We start from the raw sequence: 20204 nt of genomic DNA, 5'->3' as shown, positions 1-20204 counted from the left end.
TGCCCTAAGTACGCGCTTAACGTAATATAATAATTTTAATATAAAAACCGCTATATAACTTAGAATAAATAAGCTACCCTTTATACGGCGGCACCGGTTAAAAAGGTCGATAGTAGAGGTCGGCCGTAATAGTTAGTTATAATAATCGGCCGTAATAATTAAAAGCGGCCTTCCTTAACTACAGAGGTTCTAAACTTTAATAATAACGTAGAGGTTTTTAAAAAAAGGGCTAAATAAGCTAATATTTATTACTCTTTAAAGCTCGTAAAGATTTTTTTTATCCTTATCGCTTCTAATATTACCTAAAGCTCTATTTAAATTAAATAAATTTACTAAACAAATTTATTAAATAAACTTATTAATATATAAACTACTACTTTACTCTTAGTATATAATTAGTAATTAGTAAGCTAAAGACACCTATCGATAAGTCTACCCCTCTCGGGCTAAGTACCCTCGGCTAGCTTAACGCTATAGCTATTATAGCTAATATAAGTATACTTAAGAATTAGTAAAGTACTTTTTAATAGTACGAAATTTAGCTAAGTAATAGTACGAACGATATAAATAGCCGGGCTAATATAAATATTAAAATCCGGTATATTAACGCTAGTTTAGAAATTATGCTTTATAGAGTTAGAAATTCCTTTAATATAGGTTATATTATAGATATAAAAAAATATATAAGGGGCCCCCTAACCCTTAATAAGAAAGAGTATATAATACGGGATCTAGTTACTTATATAGGCTAGTATTAGGAGGTTTTATATACGTTAGAGTAGGTATAGCTCGCCCTCTAGATAGCTAGAAGCGGTAAAGAGTTAAGAGCTATTTATAAAAAGAAGATAACGGTTAAGTTAGTTAATTACTATTTTAATTAATAGTTAGGTATAGAGCGTAATATACCTAGTTTTCTTTAATATATAATATACGGTACGGCCCCGGCGGATTGCTCCGTCGGGGGGATATTAAGTAGCTATAAACTAGTTATTTTCTAACTACTTTATATATTATCCTTTATTAAACTAAGTAAATAAGTAATAATATAATAAGCTAAAAAGTACTACTTTTTAATAATAATAAAATTATTTACTATATCCTTTTTACTAAGCTTTTTTTTATAATAGATTTTAATAAGATTAAAAATAGTTATATTTAATAATTAGAAAATATAAGAAGTATATAGTAATAAAAATAATAAATAGACGTTATTAATATAGTACTTTTATATAAATTCTATTATTATATAACTCTTATACTTATTTAGAATTAATAATCGAGGCTCTAATTATAAGTTAGGTTCCTTAGTTAGGGAGAGCTTAGTTTATAATAAAAAGACTATTCTTAACTATATAAAAGTAGTTTAGTTTATAATCTACTTATTATTTATTACTATAAACTCTTAATTATTAAGATTTTTAAAATTAAGAGGGAACTATTATTATTAAACCGACTTTTTTTTATAAATTAGTAATAGTTTAATAGCTTTATTATTAGTAAAAATATATTTAATAATAGAGATTTAGGAACGCGATCTAGGCTCTTTTTTTTATATTACGTTAGTCTTAGTTATACTTAAAACTAGCTTATTAAATTCCTTATCCTTAAGGATATTAGTCTTATTTATATTATATTTATTAACTTATTTAATATCCTTAATTTTTAGGATATTAAGTAATTAGAATTAGGGCCTAATTACCTTAGTAAATACTTTATTAATACGCTTTAAATCTATAAGACGACTTTTTTAAACTTTAATAAATAAGTTCTACTTTAAAAAAGTATTTTTTTTATTTTTTAAAAAAGATAATTATTCCCTTAAGCTTATGGAACTTACCTAGCCAGTTTTTTAATTTATTTATAAGTTAATATAACTCTTAGAATATACTAAATACGAACCTATTTAGCTAGCCTATTTTCTTATTAAAGAGGAAGCTTTTATTAATTAATAAAAGCGATTACCCTAGCTTATTAACCTCGTTAATAATTCTAAAGTATACTCTTTAGAATACTAAACTTAATTAAGGCCTTTTTAATTAAAGTACTATTTCTAATTACCTCGAGCGCTTAAATAACTTTATTTTTAGTATATAATATTATAATATAATAAAAAATATACATATTAAAAAGAAATTCGTTTAGATAATAATTATAATTATTATAATAATTTATAGATTAAGGGTAGGATTTTAATTAGGGGGGCTGGGAGGGATTTTTAGGGTGGCCGAATGGGGGGGGGTGGCCGAATGGGGGGGGTGGCCGAATGGGGGTGTTCTGACTTACCGATTAGGGTGCGGAGGGAGGACTCCCTCTGCACCTTTTCGGAAATGATATGGGGCCCAAGGCGGGACATCCCCGGCCGCTTCGTCTCGAAGAAAGTGCCGAGAGACTAGCGGCAGCTCCGGGGCTTTTTTATGGATCTTCGGCCGATCGGAACCGGGCTCTAGATAACATTGCAGTTACACCATTCATACGAATGAGATGAAGGGCAAGTCATCCTCAGACCCTTTGAACTAACAGTCTCACTTGATAGTAGGCATATATGTAAGATGTACTCGGCAGGACATTGGGTCACGTGCGAGGCAAGCACTGAGTCCATCATACGCGTATTGAGATACAGTCAGCCTCTGAGGTGCTCGCGTTGAATTCAGACTAAGTGACATAGAAGGTTGGAAACCGGTTTCGAATTGATTTGATCATACCAGAAATCCCTCGCGAAGCAAGGAAAGGTTCGCAAGCCTTCGGCCCCTATGCATTCCCGTTAGGTACCCGCACCTTATTCAACATAAAGGTGCAATAGGTACCTAGTCACCCTCATTTGCGGGGCCCATAGAAGTCAAACTTTCAGCTTCAGTGGGCCTAAAGCACACTCTAATAGGTTGTGTCTGCATTGAACTAATGCATAGAGGAAGCTAGAGAACAGGTGTGTTGCGAGCTCATGATGTTGCTGATATGTGCAGTGACTGATGGTGAATAGATGGAATCTACTTACTCTCTTGGCCGTCGGGAGGGGGTGGGCGGGTTACTGAACCAAGTTAACATCTCTCTGGCTAAGGCGTCAGATAATTTAAGCTGTCTGTGAGCAACGCTCGAAATTATATTCTAAGTCACATGATTGTTGCCATTATCCTTTCTGCAGACGAGTCATCTTTGCACGTAGACATTGGGGCTTGTCATCAGCCATCAGGTACATGCGTGTTGATATAAACTTGAGCTCCAATGAGATTTTCAGAAATGCCTGTAGATACTGTCACAGAAGAGGACAGAGATAAGGACTTAAAGTTTACGAGTTCAACAAGATTTTAGAGTTGTCGTTGCTCTAGTGTTTTTGGGGCTTATGAGCCAAGTTGGATGAAGCTATCGATCCATGTCTTAGGATAGGCAGTGGCAGAGAAAATACTAAGATGGGCGAAACGGAACAAACCACCTGCGAACTTTTTGGGGAGAAGGAGAACAAGCCGTTGGGCGACGAATCGAGTCTGAACAGCCTCCAGTCTTGATCTAACCTTGTAAGCGGGACTTCCGCGAGATGGCCCAGGCTTTTGTTGAGTTTTGGTGCCTTGAAGACGATTTGAAATATTTCAGATTCAGACAGCTAGAAGTCAAATCAATCTCAACAGGAGAGTCCAGTGCCACATGATACAGTTTACGCCAGTGAAGCTTCGATTGCCGGCCGCTGTGTATAGGTGACCGTGTGCGGCATGCTTGCTCCATCGAGTCGGCTCCGGGCTAGCGGGAACGAAGGTCCAAACGATGCGAATCTGGGGCCAGAATTGCCGAGAATTTGGCCGGCGTAGTACGCGGCCGAAGCTTCGTAGGTTGCCGAACTTTATGCGTTGTCTATTCGAAGGAATCGAGAGTAGACGAGGTGCATGGCTTATGGGACATCGGCAAAGGAGAGTTTTCACAGATGATCGTGGACCCTTTCCCACGTGAATGAGAGTTTAAGAGCGCGCGATTGTCAACTGGAAGCGAGAGCTCTCGCTTCCGATCTCTCTCTAGTAAACTTAGAAGTAGGTGAGAAGAGACTCAAGCTTCGAGGGATAATGGTCCAGAGGCTCTTGGCATCTCATTCATCGTTGCGGCCGTTACGACGACTTGCTCGGCTTCGTGAACCGATTGGCTTCTTCTCAGTACCCCGCAGCGGGAGATGTACGTGGCCCGCGAAGATCAGGCCCGCGCTCAGCTACCATTTTAAGCTAGTCATGCTCACTGTCGAGTCTAAAGTTGCCCTACCCCGCGGTGATCGACTCGAATCCAGACGCAGTCGACAGAGCCCCTGAATCAGGGACTCTTTCGCCCTGCTTCCTGGAGCTCCGCGGGAGGAATAAACGCTGTCAGTGTTGAACGACGTGCGGACGGACTTTGTCGCTCTCGGGTCCGCTTATGGATATCTACTGCGTCGCCCTACTTTTTGCGCATGAAGACCAAGCTTTTCCGTCCGAAGTCTTTCGGAACACGCGTTGAAGGCATGCTACTCACCCTCACCTCCCGTCCCTACCTAACGGACCATAGCTAGGCTTGTATACCGTGAGTGTTGCGCCCGCAAGAACAAACCGGGCTTCCGAGATCATGAGAAACAGCCTCGTTTTTCTCACACCCTGGAAGCCATCATCAGGTCACTGCCGACGACGGATTAAGACCAAGGCGAAGATATCGGCCGTCTCAGACTATCAACTTAACCTTATCGGAGAATTTTAGACTTATTCACTAGTCTAACAAACAAAACATAGTCACAAGAAGTAAATAAACATTTCGTGGTATTGAGAAACGTATTAAAGATGACAAGGCCTCCCGCTTTTCGTTAGAAATTATTTCTTGCCAGACAGGTTGCGGACTTCATAGTTTACGAACCCAGCTTCCTCTAGCAACTCAGCCTTCTGTCTCCATCAAGTCTCCGTCACCTACCTCCTCACAATATGCCTTCCGTCAAAGCTTTGTTTGTTTCCGCTCTCGTTTCGAGCACCCTTGCGGCTCCTCTCATCACCCGTTTCGAGAACAAAGAAAATGCCGCAAGTGTCTTTGATGAGAACCCTCGGACTTCTCTAGAGACCCGCGATATCGAGGCCAGCGAGGACTACGCTGACCTCGAGGCCCGAGATGAGGACGAGTACGAGTATGAGTACGTCGAGGCTACTTCTGTCGCTGGCATCTTTGCTCGAGGTCTAGTGGACGGCGAGGAGTCTGGCGACCTTGAGGCACGGGACCTTAAGGAAGTCAGCGAGGTCTACTCGACGTTCCAGTCTCGTGACTTGGACGTGGATGACGATCAGCATGGCACTCTTGAGTCTCGTGACAATAAAAAATCGTCTTCGAGTCGCACCTCTTCATCTCGGACTTCATCTTCGCGGAGCAACAACAACAATAACAGGGTTGACAAGGGAAGAGTCCAGAAGGAAAAGAACGAGATCAAGGATATCCAAGCAGATCAGAGAACGCAACATGCAAGCGGCAAGGCGAAGGAAGCCAAGGAGCGGGCAGAAATTCAAGAGGCCCGCGAGAGACAGAAGGGCGCTACGAACTCCCGAGACAAGGACGCTGCTAGGCGCACGAAGCTTGAAGAGCAAGCTTCCCTTGACAGAGTGAAGGGCCAGAACCAGAGAGACAAGGCGCGCCTCCAAGCCCAAAAGGAGAAGGAGAAGCAGGAACTGGCGGACGTCAAGAGGGGTGGACGTGGCGGCAGATTCGTTGAGACACCTGAGACGTCAACAAACTTCAACCCAAAATCTTATGGTGGCAAGTCGGGAACTTACAACGACTACAAGAATCCCAACTACCAGAACAAGGACAGTAACTACTACTCAAACCAGCGCAACAAGGACGATGAGAGAATCCGTCAACTGGAGAGAGACCGCACGCGTGAGGATTCTCGTATCAACAAAGCTGAGTATAATAAGAACAAGAGCGGGGACAAGATTAAGAATGGAGAGTATAACAAGGACAAGGAGGATGAGGCAATCCGCAAGGCTCAATACGAGAAGCAACGGAGTGGCGAGCGCATCCAGGATGCGGAACGAGCCAAGGACAGGTACGGCAACAATGCAAACAAGAACAACTATGATCAGGAAATCCGTGCCGAAGAAGCTAGACGCCAGCGTGCGGACCAACAGATCCGCGAATCTCAGTACGACAAGAACAAGCAAGACCAGTTGATCAAGGCTGAGGAGGACCGCCGCACTAGGTACGACGAGCAAATTCGGAGAGCCCAGAACGATAAGGATAAGTACGGCGACCGCATTCAGGATTATGAGCAGCAACGCAGAGAGGACGAGAGGCGTCGCAATGGAGGGTACTAAGCTTCTTGGTACTTGAAACTGCATGTAGCCTTTGGGCCATAGACTGTATGCGGCCATGACGGACGATGGCTGAAGGGGCGGTGTATGGCGTTACGAGGTGGTGCTACTTGTCCTTAATATCTAAAACTTACTATCCTTACGACTCCGAGGCAGTAGTACGGAGTTAATGAAACTTACTTTCCCGGACACTGAATGAGAAATATGTGCATGTATCCTCAGATGGAGTTGAAATGGTGCAACTCTAACTCATTCCCAGCGATAAAGCTTACGTATTGGCAAAGGTAGAGTGGAGATGTTTGCCTGTGTTGCTTGACCGGCTAGTCTCAATGAGAAGTGTGGTAAGTAAGTAAAAAAAAAAAACGATGTCGATCAATGGGACGGTTGAATGTTGACGAATGTACATCGGCAAACGATAATGGATCCATCTGATCTCGATGGCTGTGTACAACGAACAGGTTTGGAACGGGGCCTGAATTAGCTAGAAGTGGACTCGTTGAAAAAAGATCATTGAATCACGTTATGGTAGTAATGCGTCTTGGCGAAGGGTTTTCGACTGAGCATGTAATGAGGCATGCATTGCGTCGCCGAGGTAAAAAATCAAAGCCCGGCCAACATGGTTCATGACCAACTAAAACTTTTTCGCCTCCTATATTAATAGCGGCAACACGTTGAATTGATTCATTGAAATTTTGAAAGCTCATCACCATGCCTTCGCCTTAACAAGGGTCCCAAGTTTCCGATCTATCCCAGTGCTTGATTTAATATTCTAACTACGCCCCGTCACTATCAGAAGTTGTTAAAATGTCTGCCCGAAATACATGTAAAGTCGACATCGAGTCAATCAGGCCACTCGCGAGCTCCAGAGAACGCTTTGCTAATTCGGTAGGGTCACTGTACTATTCCCTACCTTTCCACTTCGGGTCGCTCGCTCTAGAAGTTCACCAGCAACTGGCTGACCATATCATCCCGCAGAGCCCTTTTGGCTACGGTGCATTTGCGACGACATTGATGACTCTATCACTGGCTAATATGGGTATTCGGAACATTGAAAATCAAGCTGTTTTCATCGCCAACCTCTGCTTCCTAGCTGGTCTGGGCCTCCTCATCTCAGCTCAGTGGGAAATGGTAAGGGGTAACACGTTCGCCTATACGACGCTCATTGCTTTTGGTGAGTTTGTCACTCCATTGTTTTGATTTATGACTCGACAAAGGACTGAAGCTCCCAGCATTTTACTATGGCGGTTATGGCTTCCTGCTGATCCCTTCGATTGGAATTGTCGACAGCTACGGTGGCAAGACGGAGCAATATTATACGGCTTTTGGACTCTATCTTGCTGGTTTGTTTGACATTCTCGCCATTTTCTTATTTTTCCGATGCTACAGCTTGCGACTGACTTTGAGCACTGTAACCAGTCTGGTCGCTTTTCAACCTCTTCTTCTTCATTGCTGCTTTTGCGACGTAAGTGCTGAACCTGTCTGTTCTGGCGGGGCTCGCTGACCAGTGACAACTTGCAACATCAGGAACGTCGCAAACGTCATTGTCTACGGAGGCCTTGAACTTTCTTACACCTTGAATTGCTCAGCGAATTTCCTATTCGCAAGCGGGAACGCCGCGGCTGGTGGGACTTTGGCCAAGATTGCCGGTGGATTTGGATTTGTTGCTGCATTGGCTGGTTTCTACGTGATGGCCGCTGAGTTTTGCGGTGAAGTGCTGCCGTTTCATGTCCCGTTGGGCGACTTGTCACAATTATTTCCGAGGGAGAAGAGTTTGTTTGTTTGTTTGTTTGTACCATTTTACGCCGTGATGTCCTCAAGTGAGGCGAAAGGCGACTACATCGCGTTAAAATTACAAGACCGTATGCCGTGCCCCGTAGAGCCTATATGATACCCTCCTGCAAGATAATACAATATATACTCTAAGATTGACCCTTCTACCTAAGCATGGCCCCCTGTGACATCTTGTGACCCAGGGTGGACACACCCGGCGAGGTTCGAGCATTGCGCCAGTAATGCAATAGACTAACTGAGTAGTGTTCTATGTGTCTGTGAGAAGACCGTCGTCGTGCCATAGCAGGCATCACCGCCCGAGGCAGAGAGTCTAGCTCCTCTGGTAAGTAGAGGGAGAGTAGTGTAGTGTGAAGTAGTAAGGTGAGGGGAGGAGGTATGTGATATATGTCGTGTTATGAGGTGATGTGATGTGTTGTGTAGTGAGGTGAAGTGTTGGTGTGACGTAGATGAAGAGTGATGCCACCATTGGTGCCGCCATGCGTAGACGTAAGCTTCGCAGGGCCGACGGGGCATGTAGCCTATTGCGTGTCCCGGTCGAACGAGCCGCATCGACGTGCTCGCCCTGCGAGGGAGAAGAGTCAGCGGTATCAGAGATGACATACGAATCTTGTGCGCCGAATGCTGTCAAAGGTCAGGTCTGGTCTGTAGTAGTATTATATGAACCAACCCCCAGCTCTTCCTACTGTGATAGTCGTGTCTCATCACGGTTTGTTATTGAGGTTAGGAGAAGAACTTATGCAATTCATAAAGTAGACCGGCCCCGTTCTCTCTCGAAAAACCTACAAGGTGATCACGCCATGCGAACCCACGAAAGAGAAGTAGGCCGTAGCTCATGACCGAGTGGGTCAAACGCCGTCTGCACTTCATGACCTTCAAGTGGCCTGACTTAAGCCAGGGTTCAGCGACGAATGAACATACTCCAACTTCTAAAGTTGTTCACCATGATTGACGTCATGTGCGTGTGGTTACCTAGGATTTGGTATTGCGTGTAATTCGGTTTTTGGTTTGGTTTGGGCCGGCCACTCGGTGCCGAGATCCACTCATTCTCGGGTTCTGCTGGAGCTGAGCCGGGGTTTGGGTCCGGCATTTTTCACGGGGACTTTCCGGCAAATTTGACCCGTAATGCAACGAGGGGAGAGGTGTTGTAAACTTATGAATTCAGAGACCCTGAAGTTGGTGCAGTCGGTGTTTGAAAATGAATCATGTGCTTCCTAGGAAGTATCGTCATGGTAACGGCCACACATGGTCTAGAGGTACCTGAGGAGGTACACTAAATATGTAGATACCTATGGAAATGGATGGCTACTGAATTTCTTACTAGACTCACAAGTGGGAATCATTTCCAAGAAAAAAGTCCATTCACGTGGTACTGTATAGTCTATCCCGACCTTCTAGTTCTTCAGACCTCTAAATGAACACGCGTCTACAGGTCTATGAGCTTTTCGAAAAGCTCGCCGGAGTCGGCGTCTCCACCACCTGGCCATTGTGGATCAGCATATTGCCATCATCGTAGTCCGAGACAATATCCTCAATGTACGCATAATCAAGACCTCGCAACTCGTCTTCCTCAGTAGCGCGCAGATGCATGCCCGGAATCTTATTTATGAGGAACAACAAGATGCAGGAGACAAAGAACGACCAGGCAGCGCAAGTCGTCGCGCCTGCCAACTGTAGACCAAGCTGTCTGAAGTTCCCATTCCACCAGCCGCCCTCATACGAGTCGCCGCTAACTCCGTCGAGAGCAGGGACCATCTTGTGGGCAAAAAGACCAGTCAGAATATCACCAACGTATCCACCGACACCGTGAATGGCAAAGATATCGAGACCGTCGTCGACGCGGAGGATATACTGGTATCGAACGGTGTAGAAACAGCAGATGGCTGTGATAATTCCGACAAGAGGTGAGACGTAGACAAGAACTATTATAGTTGTTAGCGCAAACATGGTAATGCAACGAGAAGGATAATTTTACCGAAGCCAGCTGCCGGGGTGATACCGACAAGACCGGAGATGATACCCGAGCAGAAGCCAACCAAGCTGAACTTCTTCATGTACATGTAGTCCAACAAGGCCCACGTAACTCCACCACCACAAGCAGCAAAGTTGGTGTTCACAACGACATAGATGGACCGCAAGCTAAGGTTAGCCGTGCTAGCTCCGTTGAAGGCAAACCATCCAAACCAGATGAGAACGGTACCCAGAGTCATCAGCAAAGGGTTGTGGCCCCTAAACTGTGGGACGTGCCTCTTCTTCGTGGACGTGCTGCTGTCGTCGATGCGGGGACCCAACATCATGGACCAGGAAAGGGCTCCAAAACCACTGGCGATATGGACCGGACCGGAGCCCGCAAAGTCGTAGAGGCCGAGGTTGTACAGTCAACCGCTAGGGTTCCACTCCCAATATGCCAAGCTAAAGGGCAAATCAGCATTACTCTCATACACGTGTGCTCGATATCGAAGGTCTTGGACTTACATGTAGTAGACGAACGTGTTCCAGCAGAGGAGGAAAAGCATGCTGGGCCAGAGACGGCCGCGCTCGAGCATGGCACCGGCCAGGATCATTGCCGTAGCTGTAACAAAGGTGAAGCCAAAGGCAGCATCTGTCCAACAGACGATTATTAGTGTCTCCATCCCTATTAATATCGACCATCTCAGGAGATACTTAACTTACACAAGATGTCTGGGATATCACTGTTGGCAAACGAAGGAGAAGCCAGGAGGTTGTGGAATGCGGCGTGGGACAGGTCGCCGAGGATAGGGTTCGTCGTGCGTGACTGGTACAGCGATGCACCGTAGATCCAGTATTGTAGGCCACAGGCGCATGCACAGAAGAGTGATTGGAGAACCATCGTCATGGCGGATTTCCTACGATGCATTCCGGCGTAGAGAAAGCCGATGGCCGGCGTAATCTGCCAGCACAGGATTGTGCATACCAGCACCCAGCAGAGGTCACCCTCCGGATTGTTCACACGAGTTAGCGGGCTTTGAACCCCAATCGAATTATCTTTTAGGTCTTCAGAAGAACTTTTGTCAAATTCATTCCTTACCTTGTCATAAGGCGCATTGAGGTCATGGGTGATTGGGTTGCCTCCCGTTGGGTCGGTGGCATAGTCCGGGAACTCGGTCACAGGGATGACTTCCGTCATGATGTATCACGACAATACTTCCAACGGAGAAGTATTATGATGTAATGACTGAGATGGCGGGCAAGCGAAGGCAATGCTGCTTTTTTTCTGTTAAAGAAACCAAAGCCTCGGAACGTCAACCTCCAAGCTTGACAGGACATTAGGGAGCCACTTAAAGCTTTCGTCAATCTTCAGATGTTGGCCAAGCTGCCATGCTGTCGGTATTGCTATCACTTGGCACCAGTACGAACCCCAGATAAGGTTGGCTCTGTAACAAAATTAAGCATGTTCACAATTGTCTTGGGCACTGGATGCCAGATAACACCACCCTCCCTGATTGGCTCATCTCTGATAGACGAGCTTCACCGGGGACACGAAAAGACCTATCTTTCTACTCAATCCAGGAAGCTCTCGAGCTGGTTTCTGGGCACCAAAAGTCTGGGCATTGCTAGGGGTGACTGGAAAGGGATGAGGATCAGTGGGTTCAACTGTCCTGCACCGTGAACCACGACCGGTCTAAACTGCTGGAAACGGATGCGGGAGCCTGTCCAATTAGAGTCAAGTAGAGCGGGAGGGACGCGGTTTGAAGGGCAGCCGTTTGGGTCCAACACGTGAAAAGGGGAAGGGCGCACGGCGTCATAAGCCATGTGTAACAACCTTACTGTCGGATTGGAAGTCTAATTCGACCGCGGCATACGGCTAACTGCGCAGGGGCCAATTGGGGGCCCTATTTACGATTATCGTAGCCAGCCCAACCTACGGTTAGAACCTCCTTTTTATACCTATTACGTAAATATTTATATAGTTTAATTAATCTCTTCGTTAACTACGGTTTAAACTAACTACTTTATAATAGGGATATTAATACTAATTAGTAATTAAATTTTATTATTATAAATTAGTAAGGTATCTCGCTATATAAAAGAGACGACCTCTTAATACCGTACGGGATAAGAGATTCGTACTAATTAACTTTATAAAAATAAATAAAAAAGGAGGCGATTCTTAAATATTATACGGAATTAAGTAATCGTAGCCTTTTACTACTTACGAGAGGTCGACGTTTACTATATTAAACTATATTAATTAATAAAACCGCTTAAATAACTAGCTTTTTACCGTCGCCCCGAGTAGCTTTTTTACTAAACGACTTTTCCGTAGCCGGCCCGTAATTAGAAATTAACTAGTTAAATTAATAAAAAAAAATATCTACGTAACGACTACCTACTTAATTAATTAGCATAACGAACGAGCTTAATAATATAATATAAAAAAGTACTGCGTAATTAAAAAAGGGGATTTCTAAACGTAAATATTTTTACTTAGTAGCGAAAGTAACCCTATAAGAGTTATTAAGCTAAGAGATTTACGGTATATAAAAAAGTTTATTATTATAAGGATTTTATAAGTACGACTTTAAGCCCGCGATCTAAATAACCTCTTCGTAGCTCCCTTAACTACCCCCCGGGTATTACTTAGGAATATAATATAAGGGACGGTTTAATAAGGGAGGAGGGGATTTAAAAGTCCTAATAGTATTAAGTTAAGGGTATTATAAATCTTAGAGATTAACTTAAAAAAAAAGTAGCTATCCTAAAGTAGTCCTGCGACCTCTTATTAAAGTTATTATTAGCTTAAAAAAAAGCTAAAAAAACGAGGATCTAAAGGAAAAAAAAAGAATCCTCTAGAGGGCCGCTTAAGGGCTTCTTTTTATACTAGCTCTTAGTATAAGATTATTAATTTTAAAAAATTAACTAAGTAATAAAAAGGATCGTTAATAAGTAATAATTACCTAACCGTAATTAAGCTACGAAAAAGACTACTTAAAAGATATAAAATAGGGTATTAAAAGGCCATAAAAGATAAAATTTTTAAGGTATTTAACCCTACTGCGTACGAGTAATAAGTAAGTATTTTTAGTAAGTTTTTAAAATATACGATTTTATAAGAAAGAGGGCTTAATTTTATTAACTATACTTAACGGCCTATACGGTTCTTAATAGCCTATATAGCTCCTTTACGAGCCGCCTAGCGTTTATTTTTAACTATTCTTATAGAATATTACTCTAAAAAAGGTAGGTTAAGGAAAGAAGCTATTTAGAGATTATAGAGAGCACGAGGTTTAAAAGGCTAAAAGTGTACGGGATAGCGGAAATTAGTAACTATCGGATTGGAAGTCCAATTCGACCGCGGCATATAGCCGACTGCGCAGGGGCCAATTGGGGGCCCTATTTATAATTATTATAGCTAGCCTAACCTACGGTTAGAACCTCCTTTTTATACTTACGTAGATATTTATATAGTTTAATTAATCTCTTTATTAACTACGGTTCGAACTAACTACCCTATAATAAGGATATTAATACTAATTAGTAGTTAAACTTTACTATTATAGATTAGTAAGGTATCTTGCTATATAAAAGAGACGACTTTTTAATACCGTATAGGATAGGAGATTCGTACTAATTAACCTTATAGAAGTAGATAAAAAAGGAGGCGATTCTTAAATACCGTACGGAATCGAGTAATTATAGCCCTTTATTACTTACGAGAGGTCGACGTTTATTACGTTAAACTACGTTAATTAACGGAACTGCTTAAGTAACTAGCTTTTTACCGTCGCCCCGAGTAGCTTTTTTACTAAACGATTTTTTTATGGCCGGCCCATAATTAGAAATTAACTAGTTAAATTAGTAAAAATATAATATAAAAAAACACTGCGCGATTAAAAAAGGGGATCTCTAAACGTAAATATTCTTACTTAGTAATAAAAGTAACCTTATAGGAGTTATTAAGCTAAGAGATCTATAGTATATAAGAAAATCTACTATTACGAGGATCTTATAGGTACGACCTTAAGCCCGCGATCTAAACGACCTCTTCGTAGCTCCCTTAACTACCCCCCGGGTATTACTTAAGAATATAATATAGGGGACGGTTTAATAAGAGAAGAGGGGATTTAGAGGTCCTAACGGTATTGAGCTAAGAGTATTACGGATCTCGGAAATTAACTAAGGAAGCTATTTAGAGATTATAAAGAGCACGAGGCTTAGGAGGCTAGAAGTATATAGGATAGCGGAAATTAGTAACTAATAAAGATCCCGAGACTAATTACTATATCTTTTTATAGTAATATAAACGTCTGCCGCTACTATTATTAAAAAGAATTACTAAAACCTACCCTTTTTTACTAAATAAAAAGGAGGATCTTAGTAAATACGATAGCTAGCGATTTAAAAGGGTAGTAGTAATTACTAGAAATAATAAAAACGAGAGTAGTAGCGAGATAGCGAGAAGAAATAGGAATCTCTTAGACCCTAATAAATTCGTTAAGTAATAAAAGTACGGATTTATTACGACCCGCGCGCGGATTAAATATATCCTTATTAAAATCAAACACGCTAATAACCGCTAATACGGGTATAAGCTAGAGCACGACCCTTAGCGAGTTAGGGTAAGAAAGGAGAGGACGAAACCCGATCTTAGATAGAATCCTAATCCCTTATAAGTAAGTAAATATTAACCCGGACTATTAAGGGACGTAAATATATAAAATCGCGGATTAGCTTAATAGTAAGTAAATTAACGTAGTATTAATTTATTTAACTAAGGTCTATAAGAAAAAGGGGCTATAGGGGCAACCCCTATTTTATAAGATCGTAAACGACCTTAGCTACTAGCTAGATAAATAGTTCGTAAACGTAAGCCTAGGAATTATAAAAGTAGTTAATAAATTCCTTTACGAGCGAGGGGTATTACTAGCGCAATTATAATCGTAAGAGCTATACGAAATACTAATAACGATAATTATAGAGGAGGAATTCGTACTATAGAACTAGGCATAGGTCGATAGAGCGTATAATCGCTTTAATAAATTTAAAAAAAGAGTAAACGACCTAAATTTCCTCTCTATAATTACTAACGGAAATCTGTCGTTATAAAAGGATATACTAAGGTAAAATATAGTACTAAAAGTACGATAATCGATAATTCTACCTATTTCGATCTATAACTCGTTACTACTACTAATGCGAAATTCGGCGCCGATCGGCTAATAAAAAAGGAAATAAACGACCCGAAGTTACTAATAATACGTAGCGACGCAGGGTTCGTATATAAATACTAAAAATCTAGCGGCGAATACGAGGTAATTTATAAACCTTAAAAAGATCTTCCTAAAAAAGAAATTATACTCTAGGGGGAAGTATAAGGTCTTATAAGAAACCCTAATAATATTTTACGATTATTACGAAAAAGTCGGAATTAGGGAATACTAGTACTATTCGGTAATTAATATTATACTCATAAGCAAAGCCTCCGATTATTACTACGAAGCGGTACGTAATCTTAATTAAAACGACTTTCTTAGTATAATTAACGTAATCTAAAGCCGCTTCGAGACCTACGATAAGAACCTAGAGCTCCTATTTAAGCTACGAGCGATTTTTTTAATATTTATAGCTAGGATAATAGAGGGTAAATTGTGAGTAGAGATCCTCGAAGAGCTTATTAATCGAATTAATAAGCTAGCGAAAACCTAGTTAAATAAGGGGATAAACGAGCGGAAAGTTAGATATTTCTATATTATAATCTAGCGTATACTAAAGGTAAAGATTACTCTATACTAAGTACTTAAAGACTACGAGACGCTCTACTCGAGGCTAAGATCTAGCTTTAATATTAAGGTAAGAATACCGTACTAAACTTACTTCTAAGCGTATAACGGCCCTTATTAGTAATATTAGGTCGATCGAACGTATAATAAGAAAAGAAAAGAGGCTAAATACGGTAATTACTAATAAAAAAGCCTAGATTTATCGAATGGGTAGAGATTTAACTTACGAGCAGGGTAATAAAAAAAGCAATATTATATTTATAAAAAGGATAGATATTAGTTAAGTAACTACTCCGAGGAAGAGCGTACTAAATCGTATAAATAGTATAAAAAGTCGAGGGTAGTAGACAGTAAAACTAGCCCTTATCGGTTTAACTAATTCCTCGTTATATATAAGGGTAGATCCGGGGGTATAGAACCTAGCGACGGTAGCTAAAGTAGTAGCCTAAAGTATATACCCCTTATAAGAGATTCAGAAGATAAGGAAGATTTTACCCCTTATACTAACGAATTAGATTACGACGAAATCGAAAATATTAACTACTCTTTTTTTACCCCGTTAGCCTCTAGAAGATATACGAGGCTAAACGAATAAAGAGTAATAAAAGCTCTTAATAAGTAGGCTTTTATTTATAAATAGTAAAAGAAAGTCCCTTAGATAACGGATACGGAGGCGGCCTAAAGGGCGAATCTAATAGGGCCAAAGCTTATTATCTTAATAATTAAGGAAAAGATACTATTTTTTTTAATATCTAAAGAAAAAGAATATAGTACTAAGTATATCTAGGGGTAGCTAGAGGGGTCCTTTTTATACTACTTAGATCCCTTAAATACTAAGCTCGTATAAGCATTCTATATAAGCAAAAGGTACGGCCTAGACGATTTTTATAGGATTATCCTAAATACTAGGGTATTATAATAGTTAACTAAAAAAAAAGGGTAATTCTAGGTACTATAGAAGATCGCGCTAGTAACGCTTAATATATTAATAACGGGTATTACGAAGATTAGTTTCGGCCTAGGCAAGGAAATCGTCGCCCTAAGTATAATAAAAATAGAGATATACTTTAGAACGATAACTTTTTATATTTTACCTGTTAATACCCCATTTCTCTTATATTTAAAAGATATAGATCGACTAGGTATTATATTCGATAATACGAAGAATAGAATCTCTAGCGGTAAGTACTTCGAAATAGTTAAATAATAATAGGGGCATGCGTTTATAAAGCTTATTAATAATACGAAGTTAATTAATTATTTAACGGAAAGTGAGCTTAGAAAACTATACTAGAGATTTGGGTACCCGTAAGTTACGAGGCTATATAACTTCCTAAAGTAATTAAGTAATAATAATATTAAAATAGGGGCGCTAGAGTAGTTAACAAAAGTATATTACTAATACTAAATAAATACGCAGAGCCCACGCAGATTTAAGTTTAAATTACGTAATAAGCTTAACTTTAACTAAGAAATAGTCGTCGATATTTTCTATTTAAATAGTTAGCTAGTATTATATATAATCGACATATCTATATCTTTCTAAATAGGGCAATTCCTCTAGGATTTATAAATAAAGATAGTATAAGTAGCCCTACGAAAAAGCTAGATCGATATATACTAAGGACCGCTAGATAGTATTAGAACCGACGCTAGTACTAGCTTTAAGTTAGTAGAATTTAGGGATAATATAACGGCCTATAGTATATAGTTAAAAGTCGTACTTATTAAAGCGCACTATAGTATTAAAAAGGTAGAGAGGGCATACTAATAATTAAAAAGGGCGTTTAGAATTATTAAAAAGGAAAATCCAGATTCTACCGACGACGAATACTTCTAAATAGTACTTAAATACTATAACGATACTATAGGGCCTAATAGACTTATATTAACGCTATTAGTATTTAGAGTATATTTAAAAACGACCTTAGCCTTACTACCGTCGCTAGGCATAAGCTAACGAGCCTAAGTAATTAAAAAAGTAATATAAGTATTGCGCGAGGTAAGTATAAGAAGGTAAGTTAACGAAGTAATTACTATGTATAATAGGCCCGATATAATAGATAATCTAAATATATTACTAAATTCGGATATACGAGTATAGCGCGAAATTACTGAATAATAGGCTAGGCTATGTAAGTTAATTTCTATTAACGAGCGCTCTTATATAGTTGCGAGAGATCGTAACTAGCTACTTAAAATATTAATTACGGTAGTTAAACCGTACTATATAAATCCTAACGAAGTAATTTCTAACTTATAAAAAGAAGAAGAGCTAAGGGAAACTATATAACCCGTAGTAAAAGTATAAAAAATTATCCTTAACGAAATCGTCGTAATAGTACTAATAAATAATAAAGAAAAGGAAATTGCTAAAAGGGTACTAATACTACTAGCAAGACGTTATAAAAAACCACGACGGTAAGCCCTAACGCGGCAATTTATTAATAATAATAAAGTAATTAATACTTTTTATATAATAAAAGAGAAAGCCGATTTCAAGCTAGCGGTTAAACTACGTAAAAAAGGCGTAATTATAACTACTAAAAAGCCGTATAAAGGATTAGATCTTATCGAAATAAATACTCTTCGTAATCGAGGGGTCTATCGATTTATCCTATACGACCTAAAAAAATATATAAACCTCTATATATTTAAATTACGAATAGTTCGTAAAATTAAAGGGAAAAGAACACCCTAGCCGTATGAGAAATCTAAATACGTAATTTAGGGGTACGGCGATGTTAAAAAGGCGACGCTACTTATATAATCGCCCACTATATAGCGCTATAACTAACGATTAATAATAGTACTAATAGTATTATTACGGAAGAAGGGATACGAGATTTAGAGCCGTAATATTACCTAGGCCTATACCTAATTAGTTATAGGGCTTATAAGGAAAATCCTAGCCTATTTACTAAAGGAAATAGCTAATAAGTACTTAGAAAGCACGATTATTAAAGTGCTTAAGCTATTATATAGGCTTATAAAATCGGGTACTTATTAGTAAGCTACTTACTACGATTTTTATATTAATTAATTATTAATAGTTACCTCTACGTACGACCCGTACTTATTAGTCGCGGAGTATAAAAGTAACTAATTTAAAATCGTTAGAATATAGACCGATAATATATTAAGCTTATTTAATATTAACTTTATAAAAAAGGAGAATAAGGAGCTTTAGAAAGCGGGCTTTATAGTAAAACTAAAAGAGGTCCTTATAATAAACACCCCCTTAGTATTTAATAGCGGGATTTTTATAATTAAAAAAGAAACCGTCGTCTTTTAATAAAAGGGGTAAGGTAAGAAGATTAACCTCGTCGATCTAAACGTAATTAATATTAAAAAGCGGTATAAAGCTAAGCTCGTGCGAGGGGTATATATTATAAGTATTTATTAACCTAAAGTAACGTTTAATTACGCTAAGGTAGCGTAAGCTATAAATTTAATTAAATAGGACGTTAAAGTACTTAATAAGCGGCTTAAGTAGTAGTAAACGAATCTCGATCGAGGTCTCGTTTATTACTTAATCGACTTTATAATTAGTAAGCTCTACGTCTTTATTAATAAGTTATTTATAAATAATAACGACCTTATTTCGTAATTAGGGTATATTATTATCCTAGCTAACGAGAGTATAAGTAAGAGCGAATTTACTATATATAGTAATATAATTTACTACTTATTAATCAAAAATAAGTAAGTAACGAGAAGTATATTAGCGTTAGAGGTTTATAGTATAATTAATAGCGTTAACCTCTCTTATATAATTTTAATAATGCTAAGGAAGATTACTAATCGAATTAGCCTTTTACCTATTCTAACGGTTATTTATACTAATTCTTACTTATTATATAAATACCTCGTTAAATTAAGAACGACGAAGGAAAAAAGGCTTATAATCGATATTATAGCCCTTAGGTAATTATATAAAAAGCGCGAGATATTTAAAATCTATTAGATTAATAATAAAAATAACCTCATAAACGCTTTTATAAAAGTAGTACTAAATAAGGGATTAGAGTAATTCGTAAGTAATAAAAAAGTTACTATATAAATAGAGGGATAGGTTATATAAAAAGAGTAAAAAAAAGGGGGAAAAGGAGACGACTTAGTAAATAGGCCCGAGGTCGAATTATACCTCTAACTATAGTAACTAAATTAATAAAAAAAAGAGAAAATTAGTATTAAATTAGAAGTTTAATTTAACTACGGCGTATAGCTAACTACGTAGGGGCTAATTAAGGGCCCTATTTATAATTATCATAGCTAGCCTAACTTACGGTTAGAACCTCCTTTTTATACTTACTACGCAGATATTCATATAGTTCAATTGATCTCTTCGTTAACTACGGTTCGAACTAACTACCCTGTA

At 39.4% G+C, this 20204-nt stretch overlaps 6 protein-coding genes across 6 annotated transcripts; 3 read left to right on the top strand and 3 right to left on the bottom strand.

Moving 5' to 3' along the window:
• Positions 1-4919: 4919 nt before the first annotated feature.
• CLUP02_07627 (uncharacterized protein) lies at positions 4920-6296 on the top strand (the record flags this gene model as incomplete). The annotated part of the gene is made up of 1 exon (XM_049286621.1): positions 4920-6296. One exon carries the CDS (start codon positions 4920-4922, stop codon positions 6294-6296), a length of 1377 nt encoding a protein of 458 aa, XP_049143764.1.
• Positions 6297-7097: 801 nt separating this feature from the next.
• Positions 7098-8367, top strand: CLUP02_07626 (uncharacterized protein; the record flags this gene model as incomplete). Its single annotated transcript, XM_049286620.1, has 6 exons — positions 7098-7464; positions 7523-7633; positions 7710-7755; positions 7818-8159; positions 8267-8285; positions 8347-8367. The coding sequence occupies 6 exons, from the start codon at positions 7098-7100 to the stop codon at positions 8365-8367; spliced, it is 906 nt and encodes a 301-aa protein (XP_049143763.1).
• Positions 8368-8394: 27 nt separating this feature from the next.
• On the bottom strand, positions 8395-9171 carry CLUP02_07625 (uncharacterized protein; the record flags this gene model as incomplete). Its single annotated transcript, XM_049286619.1, has 3 exons — positions 8395-8705; positions 8894-8969; positions 9025-9171. 3 exons carry the CDS (start codon positions 9169-9171, stop codon positions 8395-8397), a joined length of 534 nt encoding a protein of 177 aa, XP_049143762.1.
• Positions 9172-9515: 344 nt separating this feature from the next.
• On the bottom strand, positions 9516-11229 carry CLUP02_07624 (ammonium transporter; the record flags this gene model as incomplete). The annotated part of the gene is made up of 6 exons (XM_049286618.1): positions 9516-10003; positions 10057-10392; positions 10465-10493; positions 10557-10683; positions 10755-11037; positions 11131-11229. The coding sequence occupies 6 exons, from the start codon at positions 11227-11229 to the stop codon at positions 9516-9518; spliced, it is 1362 nt and encodes a 453-aa protein (XP_049143761.1).
• Positions 11230-11399: 170 nt separating this feature from the next.
• CLUP02_07623 (uncharacterized protein) lies at positions 11400-11855 on the bottom strand (the record flags this gene model as incomplete). Its single annotated transcript, XM_049286617.1, has 4 exons — positions 11400-11435; positions 11502-11541; positions 11604-11646; positions 11708-11855. The coding sequence occupies 4 exons, from the start codon at positions 11853-11855 to the stop codon at positions 11400-11402; spliced, it is 267 nt and encodes an 88-aa protein (XP_049143760.1).
• Positions 11856-16796: 4941 nt separating this feature from the next.
• Positions 16797-17030, top strand: CLUP02_07622 (uncharacterized protein; the record flags this gene model as incomplete). The annotated part of the gene is made up of 1 exon (XM_049286616.1): positions 16797-17030. A coding segment is annotated over one exon (234 nt), but the record flags the coding sequence as incomplete, so codon positions are not given.
• Between the last annotated feature and the right edge of the window lie 3174 nt (positions 17031-20204).

This window comes from Colletotrichum lupini, chromosome 4 (genome assembly GCF_023278565.1).
Source record: "Colletotrichum lupini chromosome 4, complete sequence".
Lineage (NCBI taxonomy): Eukaryota > Fungi > Ascomycota > Sordariomycetes > Glomerellales > Glomerellaceae > Colletotrichum > Colletotrichum lupini.
This window is presented reverse-complemented; position numbering and strand designations above follow the sequence as displayed.